At 40.4% G+C, this 14,701-nt stretch overlaps 1 protein-coding gene across 1 annotated transcript; it reads left to right on the top strand.

The window, feature by feature from the left end:
- Nucleotides 1-1,964: 1,964 nt before the first annotated feature.
- LOC310942270 (leucine-rich repeat and fibronectin type-III domain-containing protein 2) lies at nucleotides 1,965-8,271 on the top strand (the record flags this gene model as incomplete). Its single annotated transcript, XM_083907623.1, has 2 exons — nucleotides 1,965-3,340; nucleotides 7,281-8,271. The coding sequence occupies 2 exons, from the start codon at nucleotides 1,965-1,967 to the stop codon at nucleotides 8,269-8,271; spliced, it is 2,367 nt and encodes a 788-aa protein (XP_083763749.1).
- Nucleotides 8,272-14,701: the final 6,430 nt, after the last annotated feature.

Genomic DNA, 14,701 nt, shown 5'->3' with positions numbered 1-14,701 from the left:
TATACAACTTAGAACCAACTGAAAGAGGGACCATGAAATTTTCACTGAGCTTCGACTCCCACTCCGGACAATCACTGTAAATGGAAAGGTGTTTATTGCCTTTCAGCAGGTTTACCTCGGTTAAGGAAATCCCATATACCTGCGAATTTTAGAGTGAGACAGGCTATAAAGGGAGTTCCCAGCTATTTAAGTGATGGTAAAAGGTAAATCACAGATATACACATAGATATTGTTGACATATCTGCATGTGTTGCAAGGACATTTTGTCGAAGCATACCATGCTATTACCACTGTTGAATAAAAGTTTCATCATTATGCTTTAAAGTTGTGACGTTTAAAGGCTCCTTGGGATTTGCTGTCACATGTTCTTTTTTTAATGAAGAAAGGCTTTTATTTCAGGATGACACTTGGCCTTGAACTCTTTGTTTAATTATACATTTGTGTTGTCTCTCTGTCTCAGTAATAAAAAGCTGAACAGTGGCCCATAACTGCACACACCATTTGATCCCAGCACATTTTTTGGCCCGTTTTATGAATAGAATTCAAGGACTGTCGCAGACTCTTTATGGATTCCTGTTTGCCATTTCATTCTAATTATCCAAGTGTGACATGCAGTCTAGATGTGGTGGTACTTCATGATATAATTGAAAACTGGTTATGACTCCTTGAAAATGAAGAGGGTTTATTTATAGGCTACATATTTTTCCTCTTGTAATTATGAGTTATTGAAAAGCAGGGTCTTCAATTGAAGGAGTGTTTCTGGAAAGTCAGAGATGAGAAGCCCTCACGCTGGGACCAGCATCTCTCACACACACACACACTTATGGATGATAATGAATAATGGCACAGACATATGGTTATTATGAAAACATAACAACAGCCCACCCCCCAATGGTTCGAGTGAGAAACACGTAGACTACAAGGCAGAGTTTTTTTCATTTATAGATTCTGCTGGCGTAAAGAGAAAAAAAGATGATTGAAATTGATTTTTTTGGTGTATTCCTGAATTAATGATACAAACGTCTGTGGGAATTAAAAGCTCGTTCGATGAAGCCAAGTGTGGCCATCTATTCAGAGGAGTCAGCCAGGTGTGAGGGCTGTTCACAGAAGCGTGCTTTTGTTGTCAGCCAAGCTAGATGAGTCCAACACCTGCAGCTTGTGGAATATAATGTTGTTGTTTTTTTTTTCCAAGTCTCAAATTTGATTGTTTTCTACCAAAACAGTGATGGCATGATGGATAAAGCAATGCAGACAAACCAAATTATATAGACGAACACAAACAGAAAATGCAGACCGTTAGATTTTAACCGTGAACATTATGTGCACTTCTGTACTGTTGTTGCTACATCTGTAATGGCAGGCTGCAAGCAGAGTATTAAAAATAGCTGCTCAGCACTGTATTCCTGAGCGTTATGCAGAGAATCCTCATGTGATTTTTCACCTGGTATTTGCGTTACAAAATCTTTTATAGTTTTGCCATTTTTATTGCAGAGACGGGAAAAAACACTAACCCATTCCATCAAGTGAGCAATACATGGATTCCATGTATTAAAATAACCATATAGTGGAATTCTGACTTCATGCTCATGAAGGTTTCTACAATGTTATAACGCCCCCCCACCCCCCAAGTTCCTACTGTACAAACTGCTGGGGGGCAGTGTTATCACAACTGCTTCAGTTGGTCAAGTTTTGCCTGGTTCATATTTAGGTGTAGTCCAAGACAGAGTGGTTCGGGGAGTCATAATTTTCACACATGGATCAAACACCATGGGGTCCAGTCTGTAAGACCATTGAGAATCTTTGGGATGTACTGAACAAGAGAAGTTTTTTGGCATGACGTGTATTATATAAGATTTGTAAAAGTGAAGAAATCAAAAAAAGTAAGACGGTAGAATTTGAGTCATATTGGTCTTAAATTGATCTCTTTTTCTTTTGTTTTACAGGTCCACTGTCTATGATCTAACATGGACAAAGTGGTCATCAGTCTCCTGCTTCTGGGAACCGCAGTCATGATGGTCAATGCATGTCCCAAATACTGTGTTTGCCAGAACCTCTCGGAGTCTCTAGGGACTCTGTGCCCCTCCAAAGGCCTGCTCTTTGTCCCACCGGACATCGACAGGCGAACTGTGGAGCTCCGGCTGGGCGGCAACTTCATCCTCAAGGTCACCACTCAGGACTTTGCCAACATGACAGGCCTGGTGGATTTAACCCTGTCCCGCAACACCATCAGCACCATCCAGCCTTTCTCTTTCATTGATTTGGAAACCCTGAGATCCCTGCACATGGACACAAATCGATTGACCGAGCTTGGACCGGACGATCTCAGAGGGCTGATCAATCTGCAGCACCTGATACTCAACAACAATCAGCTGAGTTGGATCTCTGACACAGCCTTTGATGATTTGTTACTGACACTAGAGGATCTGGATTTGTCATATAATAACTTGCACAGTTTGCCTTGGGACGCCGTCCGCAAAATGGTCAACCTCCATCAGATGAGTCTGGATCATAATCTCATTGCCTTCATATCTGAAGGGACTTTTACAGATCTGGAAAAACTTGCCCGTTTGGACCTAACCTCAAACCGTCTCCAAAAGCTCCCTCCGGACCCTATCTTTGCACGCTCCCAGAGCAATGTTGTGCTGAGCACTCCTTACGCACCTCCACTCTCCCTGAGCTTTGGTGGAAATCCACTGCACTGCAACTGTGAAGTGCTTTGGCTGCGAAGGCTGGAACGTGATGATGACATGGAAACCTGCGCTTCTCCTGCGAGTCTAAAGGGACGCTACTTTTGGTCTGTTCGTGAGGAGGAGTTTGTTTGTGAGCCGCCTTTGATCACACAGCACACACACAAGTTGCTTGTTCTGGAGGGCCAAACAGCTAGCTTGCGCTGTAAAGCTGTTGGTGATCCAATGCCAACTGTGCATTGGGTTGCTCCTGATGATCGTTTGATTAGCAACTCCTCAAGAGCGACGGTGTATGAGAATGGAACCCTGGACATAACAATTACCACATCCAAGGATTATGGAATCTTCACTTGCATCGCCGCTAATGCAGCTGGTGAATCTACAGCCTCTATTGAGTTGTCAATTATTCAACTCCCCCATCTGAGTAATGGTACAAACCGTACCACACAACCCAAGTCTGGGCTTTCTGACATAACTAGCTCTACCAAGATAAGTAAAGGGGAGCCAAAACCTCTGCCAGAGAAGGCAGTGACTGTGTCTGAAGTGACTGGCATGTCAGCTATGGTCAAGTGGACTGTTAGCAAATCAACTCCAAAGGTCAAAATGTTTCAGCTTCAGTACAATTGTTCCGAGGATGAAGTTCTTATTTACAGGTAAGGAAACTTAATGTAATTGAAGTTAGAGTTTTTTTTTTTTATAAAAATGCAAACTTTAGCTTCCAGAATTAATAGCCATCTTTGAGCACCTGCCGTTTTGCTTTTAGTGTGTGACTCGAATCAATTTAGATTTTTTTCTTGAAGCTGGAGTGTAAATAATAATAATATACAGAGAAATACAAAGCCAGGGATAATTTACCCACACTTTAATGTATATTTCCTAAAATGCTCAAATCCATAACATATACGTTTGTAGAGACACCAGCTCCGTGACTCAAATGAGACGGGAAAATCTGTGACATTAAACCAGGATAACTGAGCTGCAAATATAGAAAATAGGCTAACGTCTAATACCAAATCAATGTGGGGACAATAAAAGGAACTACTGGACTTTGCTGTGTTGCAAGAACAAACACATGGATCAATATGATACATTTTATCTGTCGCCTAAACGCGCTGATGAATCCTCTCTAGACAATTAATACTCCGTGTTTGCTCAAGCTGTAGTCGCTGCATGAGAATAGTTCGAAAATTGGTTAAGTGGCTTTTTGCAGATGGGGGTTACAGCAGCTTGATGTCAGCTCCATGCTTCCTCAAACACTGATAATTAATGGTGTATCAGCCCCTCATTACGAATTAGCCGCTGCTTGTCCAGTAATTTATTTTGTGCAATCGTCTTGCACGGTGTACCTTCAATGTAAATTTCAGCAACAGTCATTTAATTAAAGATAAATGACAGACAATGGGGAAGGCTAATTATTAGCTGGGAATGTGAGCTCAGAAGTGTACACAGTAATCAAGAAATATATTACTTTGTTCAAACACTGTGAATTCACCTCATCATCCCTGCAAATTCAATAATACAAGGAAATCTGATTTGCTTGCCTGCACACTCTGTGCCAGTTTGCCATGTCAGAAAAATAGGAAAATATCTGATTGTTCAGAAGCAATTTCAAACATTAGATGACTGATCTGTGTTTCTTCTAAATACTTGATGACTTTCCTTTTATACTGCATATAAATTGCAACCATAACACTGATATGTGCTATGATAACCACATTTTATTTCTCTTTTCATTAATGTGCAGCATCTAAATCTACTTACATAATTAAATATTCTGAAACCACAGACCAGTAACACAATAATATTGCAAATAAAGGACCAGCATATACATTTATATTTGTATATATAATTTAACCACTCTTTCTCACTCTGTTGATAACTATTTCAATAACATATTGACGACACACTCTATTCATAATCATGGCATTATGGAGCATGGTTTATGAAGTAGGGACTTGACCTAAAGCAATAGATTTACTGTATGTGCACTTAATTATTCCCATGCATGTCAGAAGATGAATTAGGGACTGGAAGGAAGAGATAATGTGCACAGGGAGGCCTACTGTTTTTGAATTAATATTGATATGACTTCATTGACTGCACATGCACACCTACTGTGCTCGAGTTGGCTGACACAGTTTCCCAGGGCACTGCCTGTGCTCGAGCAGCGGCGTGATTAAAAATCAATCAAGAGCCATGTGGGGGAGGAGGAAAAATAGAATGCATCGATCACGTGACTCGTCGCAGCTTGTTTCTAGTTCTTTTTCTGTTTTGAGATGCTTCAGATGGATCAAAGCTTTGTGTGTATGTTGTGTAAGAGAACACAACATTGGATTAATCTATGCCTACATAACTGTAATAAACAGTATCTAAAACTAGTTAGTGTTTATAGTGTAGTCGTGATTCTCAAGCCATATCACTCTGTTTTTTATCTGTAGGCTTGGTCTTATTTTTAGTCCGGCTTTCACAAGAAGGAGTGGCAGAAGCTGAATATTTAAAATAAAAAAAACGATATAGTCATAGTTTAGAATTTATAATGTCTGAGAACTAGCACACGCTATTACTGTTTGGTAAAAGTAAAGGTCAAAATGCTGCCCTGTGTTGTCAACAGATAACTAATACATACACAGCCCTATTGCAAAAAATAAATAAATAAAACCTAGCCGTTGACACATTGCTTCGGCAGCACTACTCTATCAATCATCTTATCAAAGGTGTCCCACTTTAGATGAATGGTAAGACGAGAAAAAAAAAAAAACATGCTTTGATTGATCTGGTTTTCAGGCAAGTTGCATCTACTTGTGAATAATGCCATTTCATCATGTCTCGTTGTTTGCAAGCAGCCGCTTTGCTTCCATTCATTTATTCATAATGAGTGGGGATCACAGTCAGCATGTGATATTTAAGAAGCTGCCATAGGGGGGCACATGTCAACTTAATGATGCAGTCTGTGGCATAAACACAGAAGTACAAATCAGGCTGAAGAATGGAAACACCTAGATCACATTTAATGAACCACCAACCTCGCCTCCAGACCCTGACTCACTAACTGAGTAGTCTTTCTCAAGCAGTACAGTCATATACAACTATTGTGTGTATATATATACGTATATATATATATATACGTATATATAAACACATATATGTATAGATTTACATATATATGTATATGTACATTTTTGCCAATGAACACCTAAATGTTACACACTGGACCTTTTTAATTTGTCCAATGTGGGTGTTATTACAAGTGCAGTGTAGACAAAGTGTCTGCAAATGACCCACTTTAGTTTGACAACTCAATGATCAATTCTAGTGTGAAAATAAGTGGCCAGTAGAGTTAACTCCACTGAAGAAAAGCTTCTGGTGCGCAAGATATGCAGTGACAGCATTGCTTCAAAACGCAGCCTTTGTAATTCACGTGTCACTGTTAAAACAACAGAATACCTCTCTTCTCTCATGTTCTCCGACTGCCATTGATATCAGGGAAAAAAAAGACATTTCAACACTAATACTCAGAGGTATTTAAACGTCTATAATTGTGTAATGTGACAACTAATTTGATGTCTGTGTGTGATCTGCATTCTAAACAGATAAGTTGGTAAGATATTTCTTATTTGCACAACAGAGGTTCTTACAGTGCACCATTGATCTTTAACAACTAGCAATGCAACATCATCGATTTTAATTTTCATCCTCATGAGTTGGGGCTTAATCAGTCATTAGAACTCAAAAATTGTTCAACTCAATGAGTGTTAAATGGAATCTTCAAGAAATTGCATTGGGCCAAAATAATATTCGATTATATTATAAATAAATATCATATCTTCTAATATAAAGTGGCAATTAAATTATCTCATTATTGTTCCTTCATGCATATCAAATGTAATAACACTGGGACTAATGGAATAATCTATCTGAAATATTCTCTGTATACAATTTAGACATAAGCTGATATGTTTCTCAGTATTGTTATTGGTGTCATACTAGCCAAAACCTGATGTAAACCTTTAAAACAGGAAACTTAAAGAGCTTAAAGAGAGAAGTCTGCCACCAATGTCCTGTGACTATAACATGAATGAGCCTCAAGTCTTCCAAGCATTTGGAGCAGTTGGTAGTAAATGCATTAGCATGTGCTTGTGTCTTCAACTTTCTCTCCACTTTCAGCTGTCTATGTTTCAATGCATCTCGAATGCAGATTTTAAAAAAAATTCTGCCCGGGTTGTGACCTTTTTGAGACAGGTAGTGAGGCTTTGAAGGTTTGATAACATTTGGCTTTTCCAACCCATAGCTTCATCTTGCTAACTTTGTGTTTGCTGGCAACCAGGCACAGAAATTATTGTGGTTGGTGGTGGGTGGAGCAACATACAACATAAAACATAAACATAGATTGAAAATTGTCAATAAACTAGTTGTTCTATTATAAAACTTAAGACAGTATTTCAGTCACGTTTACTTAATCTCTGATGACATATCTTCGTCATTTGATGACTTAATACCATAAACCTCTTACATTTTTTTTCTAAAAACATCCAAAGTAAGAATTGTTATTCTATTGTTAATGATGTTTCTTTCTGTATCATTTTCTGCTTGTAGGATGATTCCCATGACACACAGAGCCTTCGTTGTCACAAATCTTGTCCCAGGGGTGCAGTATGACCTGTGTGTCTTAGCCATTTGGGAAGACACTGCCACCACTCTCACTGCCACCAACATCGTTGGCTGTGTCCAATTTATCACCCCTGAGGATTACCCACAATGCCAGTCCCTTCATGGTGGATTTATGGGGGGGACCATGATACTGGTCATAGGTGGCATCATTGTGGCAACGCTGCTGGTGTTTATCATCATCCTCATGGTGCGCTACAAGGTGACCAACGGTATCCACATTAATAAATTACCCACTATGAGCAACACATACTCACAAACCAATGGGGGGTTGAACAGGTTCAATGGTGCACCGCCCCAGGTCAAGTCTACAGTAGTCGTCATGCGTGAGGAAATGGTTGAGTTCAAGTGCGGATCCCTCCAGAGCAGCCTCTCTTCATCGTCCTCCTCCTCTAACTCATTAGACAGCCAAACAGGCAGAGGAGCTGGAGGTCGCTACAGCATGCAGGGCAGTGAATGCAGCACCCTACCCAGCACCAAATTCCGCCGGCACGGCCATGGCTCCAAGGCACGACCAAACCTGGACCACCTTTTAGGGGCCTTTACTTCCTTGGAGCTGCGAGGGGCAGCGAGGGACCAACAAGGGACATCTGGGCCTTCCACCACGTCCAATACTATGACGACGGTGGCTATGGCTCCTCTGTCTGACAAAGAACCACTGCTAGGAAGGGCTGAGTCCACCACCATGCTCGGACGTCTCCTAGGATTGCCCCAGGAAGGCAAGCCCAAGAGGAGCCACTCATTTGATATGGGCCATGTGGGGGCTGCACAGTGTCGCAGCAGCTACCCTCGCAGGATCAGTAACATCTGGACTAAACGCAGTCTGTCTGTTAATGGCATGTTGCTGCAGTACGATGACGCTGAGGAAGAGAAGCCCACTTTTGAGAGTTCCGAGTGGGTGATGGAGAGCACAGTTTGAGTACAGGAATAAATGTTCATGGTTCATGGAACTATAAACTTATATCAGGAACTAAGGGAACATGAGTGCAGAGGGAGGGGTGTTTTAATGCGAACTTTGGGTATTGCATGAAATTCATCCATGTGAATACTAAGTCTAAGTTTATATGTGTGAAAAGACACTGGAAAACGATTCTGGGCCGTGATCCCAAACACTCTAAAATTCTCTTTCTGTATTTGAAAATAAATATTCCTATTTGAGACAATGCAGGATCACGGATTGTGCAGACATTAAATGAATCAAATGGAATAATTGCGAGTCCGCAGGGCACAGGATAGGATCCCTGAGAAAAGAGGAGGAAAAAGTAAGATGAGAACATCAACATGGATTATCTACATATTTATCAGAAGAGAGCTGCGTATGTGGAACTCGACCGAACCCTAATCACAGTGTTGTGGATCCTCGGCATGATTTGGGACTACTACTACACGTGAGGACCGAAGGAGCGGGTAGAAAATTAAAACAAAGTCATCTTTATTTTCATCTGAGTTTTTGTATCATTTTTATTACTATTTATTATTTGAATTTATTCATCAGCGGGCAGCGGTGCAGCCCTGTGCAGAGGTTATAGTTGTCAGCAAGGATCAAACACACGTGCTACAGTATCCCTTCACATATGGCCATCTCACATCATTTAGCAGTGCTTTCAAGAAAGTTTCAGTCACTAACTGACATAATGAGAAATAAGGGGCCGTTCATATGCAGCGTCATTTGCAAGCACATTATTGTTTAATGAAGATGCATGCACGTCGCAACCTCCGCAACAGTTTTTCTGGTTGCCCCCATGTCACACCATGATTAAAAAAAATAAAAAAAGATATGTTAACTTTTTGGAATGCAGCAAGTTGTTTCATTACATTTTTATATATATATATATATATATGGGCCAAAGAAGTAGGACAAAGTAGGTTTTTGTTGACTCTGAAATGAGCTTTGATTCTGTCATCATCCAGATGAAGTTCCTGAATCAGTAAAGCTGCAGCAACTTCAGTCAGCTCAGCAGCTCCCAGGTTTCGATGTTGCTTACTGACGATGGACGGGACGCAATCCCACAAGCCCCATTTGTTAAAAAGCACCTCTGGCTTCTTCAGCGTGTCTTTCAAACATTTGTAGATGCTCCATGTGGATGACCCCTAATTGTTCTACTTCTTAGATATGAAAAAAAAACTTGAACACAAGAGGCAAGCCTCAGGTTATATAAGGTTATCGATATTACAAAAATGAATAAATAATAATAAAATTCCCCAATGACTTGTGTTTCCAGCTTCGGTTAAATTCCTGCTGTAACAAAAGTGTATCTCCGAATGCTTTGATATTATCCCTCCATTGATTAGCACTGGCGACATGAGTCCCAGTATAGGCTAAAAAGGCTGTCACTGTAAGCAGAGTGTTCTCTCAGGGTTTGGTTTCAGATGCTATCAGAACATACTAAAATAGCCAAATGTGAATGTTCTTTGAACTCCATGAGATCCACTTAACCACTTGATGCATCATTGGGCTGTAATTCTCTGTAGATCACACAAATAAGAGCGTAAGGCAGTGACTCATTTAGCTTGGTAAAATGGAGGAATGAGTAATAAACTATATAGTCTTGGAAAAAAATACGAAAGATACAAACATTTGATGGCATTTTTTGAATTTGTTGGATTGTGAATCAACTCATCAGAGCAATCATCAATCTATCTTTGATTCTCCTTCAGACTGGACTGTACATTGCAGAGTTTGAATTAGCGGTCATTCAGATCAACCACGGCATCCCCACACATTCCGATGCCTTTCTCAAAACCCTCTTGCACTCTGCTGCATTCCATGATGTGGGGTGGTCATCATTATGATTTTTATTTATAATTTTATGTTTTTGTTTCCTTCCCTAGGTGTACTGTTCTGTATATTGGCATTTTTGTACAATAATTGGGTGAGAATCTAAATGGGGGCCAGAGTGTCGTGAAATAGTACTTTTATTTTCATGTTAAGCAAACAGTGAGAAGGTGCTTTACTGTGGTGTACCAACTTGGTCCTTTTTAGTTGGCTCACTGGAACAGTGTTTTTACATGACACCAAGGAGAGAGAAGTGAAGGACGACAATCACCCAAATTACAAAAGTAAAGAACGGTGGTTGTCCGGTATCTTACAACCTCTAGTTGTACTCACATGCAAATAATCTTGGTTTTATTTTCACATGGTTTGGGATACACCTCTATTCCGAGTTTTATTTGGTCTTAAATTTGAGAATAAAAAGGCAACATTGGATATTTCCAAGGGTATTTTTTTAGTGTTCAGCTCAGTGTCAGTTTGGGGTGTATTCACAGCAGCTGTTTGGTTGGCAATACAGATTGGCAGCTGAAGGATACAACAGAACACCCACACCAGAGCAACTGGGGTTACATATTTCTACCAATATGTATTTAATTCTTTCTTTCTTATCTAAACAATGGCACTGCACACTGGTGCCATGAGTAAGCCAACTGCCAAGTTCAAAGCCAGTCTTGTGATCCATTGGACAGTTATGCCATTAACAGTCAGACATGCATACATTCCTTGCATTTATAGATAGATGTAATGTTTTTATGGGATATTTTATGAATCAGAATGGCCATAAGATAGCTTTATAGGGTTTCTTTCCTGTCAATTGTCAACAAACCCTATAAAAAGGCCAATGAATTCATGAATTCACACGCTCGGTCACTGCAGTGAGTAGGTCCAACACTACTCCAAAAAAAACATGCACCATGTAATGTGAATAACAATGGTTATGCTGATAACAACACTGTCACTTATGTAATTATTAATTCATGCATATTGCAAAGAACTTTTTTTTTTTTACTTCTGAAATTTGTGACCAAATATCTAGAGAATATTTCAGGAGGAAACAGTAACAGTAATATCTCAAAAACAGAACAAATGAAACTAAATTTCCCATAACTGTACTTCACAGGTTAACAGGTTGATGAAAGTCTATCTACTTAGTAATCTGGGTGAACAAACCTTGTAACCTCTCTACTTGTGGCATCATGTAACAATTCTGTCTTCTCTGCTAACTAAGAACACCATTTAACTGTGTACTTGACTCAACATAGACTTGATTCTCACCTGAGGTTCTATAGGGTAAAAATAAGATATAAAAAAAAATGTTTCTGTGTGAAAAGATTTTGCTACAAAAGAATATAAAAATACTGATTTATTCCTATGAACCAAACTGTCTCCTCTGCGTTTTCTTTTCTAACAATCTCTCTGTTGCATGAATAATGACATGTGCCTTGGATTAATAATTAATTAGATCTCACTGCTGACTAATTGTTACATCCACAAAAAGCTAATGGACTGCCCTTCCTTTGTTTATCGTGAATGAGCCAAGGTTTATTTTTCCTCCTGAGATCCAGCGCCTGTAATCAGGCCAGTCCACTGCTGAGTCACCTCAGCACTGCCCTTATTACAAATCACTAGTACATGCAGCTCCTGGCCAGATCCCATAATAAGGTCTTAATTCATATAATCTGTCAGGAAAGGTGCTTACTGCAGCACAGAATAAATATAATCTCCACAAGGGCCGAGTGTTACATGATAAGACAGAGATATACACCTGCTGATGGATCAGGAGGAACATGACCCTTGGATGTTGAATGAAAGGGAGATGTTTTAATCAAGCTTTCTACCTCCCTGATAGAGAAGATGCTCAAATCAATCGAAAAGTTCAGTGTACTGAAAACTAATCTGACATCAAAGGGGGTTTTGGTTTACCCTTATAAGTTAAGTTAAACTTCTTAAATAAACCTTTCAGTATAAATGAAGTGAAAGAAGATAGAATGGCACTCCTGCACCTCCTTGGGGCTCTGCTTCCAGGTGTGGGGTTATCTGGCCAGTGATGGGAGACCAATCACAGAGCAGTTCAGAGAGAGTTGTCGCTCTTATTGGCTGTTATACTAAGAAGCTGCCTACATGTCATTTATGGGTGCCTTTCAAAATGCTCAAGGTTAATCAATCAAATTTTATTTGTATAGACCACAGTTTACAAAGCATAGTTTGTCTCACAGGGTTGGTAACATCCTCTGTCCTTAGACCTTCTAGCAGGTTAAGGAAACACTACCAGAGAAAAAACCCTTATAACTGGGAAAAAACCGTAGAAACCTTCGGGAGAACCACATGTGAGGGATCCTGTCCTGACCTCATACCGTTCGCTGGTGTCAGCAGAACTGTAAGAGATTAAAATCAGTTAGTTATGTGCTACGTGTAGTTTTATGGGCTACATGTCATGGGCGGACATCGGGTAAGTGGTGAGGGATGAGAAATCGAGGACGGGTTAGAGAAAGTGCAGCTTGTGCAAAGTCTATGTGCTCATTCTAAGTGCATGATGGGAAATGGCAGCAAAAGTTAGACAATTCTAATCAGGACATACCTGATCTAGTTTTGACTATAGGCTATGTTAGGGTGCTTTCACACCACTAGTTCAATTATTTTATACGCACCAGGGAATACAATTGTTATTATGTAACATATGACTCCAGTGTGGTCCGCTTTCACACCAGCAAACGAACCAAAATTGGCACGATTGACGTTTCATCAATGTGTTTATATCTTCCGGTAGAAAAGCGCCAATTTTGACTCACTATGGAGCAAAATGTTCGCACATTGCTACTTGCGTTGATCTTCGTTTATTACATTCTCTGTATTGGCCATTTTTGGCAAAATATCCAATTTGTAGAATGAGTCGTGGCTGCGTCTGGAGAACAATCAGCTGATGCGCTGGAGTCGGCGAAGACGTATAGCGCGTCATTTCAGGCAGAGGAGACGCGCTATTTTCATGAATGTGACGAAGATTACTCCAAAGAACTACAAGGTAGGCTATGTCCATGGCATTTACTGCAGAATATGGTTTGGACCCGAGATTGCGTTCTCACCAGAGGAACCGCACCAGAGTCTGACATTTGGTGCGGAGTCAAGCGGACCGAGACAACCTCTTTTTAGCGGTCTCGGTCCGCTTGATTTGGTGCGGACCCGAGTGCGATTGATGCTTTCACACCAACGAAAACGAAACAAACTAGAGTTTTTGGTTTGAATGGATCGTTTGGTGCGCACCGACTGCTGTTGGTGTGAAAGCACCCTTAAAGAAGTGGGTTTTCAGTCTTACCTTAAAGGTAGAGACAGAGTCAGACTCTGACTGAAAGTGGGAGTTGGTTCCACAGGAGAGGAGCGATATGTGCGATAGGACCACTCTATGGGAGCTTTAAATAAAGTGGCAGAGCTTTTCTCCTTGTTGACATCTCAGCTAGCTAGCAACCACTATTTTCTAACACAGGCCTACAGGGGTAACACAGAAATAAGCAACCATTCATTGACACCTGCATAATCCCAACCTGTTTGTCTCTGGACTGTGGGAGGAAGCTGGAGAGTATGAGAAAACATCATCTCTGTCAAAGCAGGATTCAAATCAGTGACCTTTTCGAACCACCACTGTGTTGCCAGCTGACATTTACTAAAGAGCACAAACAATAAAACAAACCACATCTGAGGTAGTTACAGGTACAGTGGCAAGACAAACATGTTGCCTGTTTTTCTGCGTTCATTTGTTATGAAATAAAATGTGCTCTTCAGCCAGGTCAGAAGGGTAGAGAAACACAAGCATAAGCTGCACAAAGTGTCGAGAACAGTCATGTCAACTGTAGACAGCAATTAACCGTTCACAGTCAGTGCTATAGATACTAGCAAAAGAAATGTTTCACAACACCTCTTCACTGCACTGCTTGAACTCGTTTGACATCCATGGGACGTGTGGTGTGAAACGCGTCTCTGTTGAGGAAAGTGTCAGTGGCCTCCGACTGGGCCAGACTAAACAGTGTATTTCCATTTGTTCGTTTTATTTGAAGTCACAATGCAGTAGATTAAGTCTGACGTCTGCAGTCGTTGGGGCAGTGACTGTGGCTCAGAGAGGAGAGCAAACCATCCAGGAATCCAAAGGTTGATGGTTCCTGGTTCTTCTAATTTACATGTTGAAGTGTCCTTGGACAAGACACTGAACCATCTGTAGACAGCTGTTCCAGCAGTGTATGATTTAGAGGGCAAGCATATACCCAGAACAGGACTAAATGAAAATATAGTAATGTGGGTTCTTTTTTTTTTGTTGCATTAACGCAATAATAAAAAAAGTATTAATTAATGGTTTTCTTGTAGTTTCATTATTTATTTATTGAAACTGCACTGGCTCGCTCTCCGCCACAGCTTTCCATATTAGCATATGGTATAGGTATAGAAGTCAAGAAGAGCGATAGCAAGCTCAATTGATTATTTTAAGCCTTCACACTATGTAACTCTGGGTTATTTTGCTCCCCACACATCATTTCTATGGACCCGCCTGCCTCTTGGGAAAGTAGTTTGTCTAACTGTGGACGGATGAGTT

This window comes from Microchirus variegatus, assembly GCF_963457635.1.
Source record: "Microchirus variegatus genome assembly, chromosome: 21".
Lineage (NCBI taxonomy): Eukaryota > Metazoa > Chordata > Actinopteri > Pleuronectiformes > Soleidae > Microchirus > Microchirus variegatus.
Note: the sequence above shows the minus strand (reverse complement) of the source record. Positions and strands in the feature narration are given on the sequence as shown.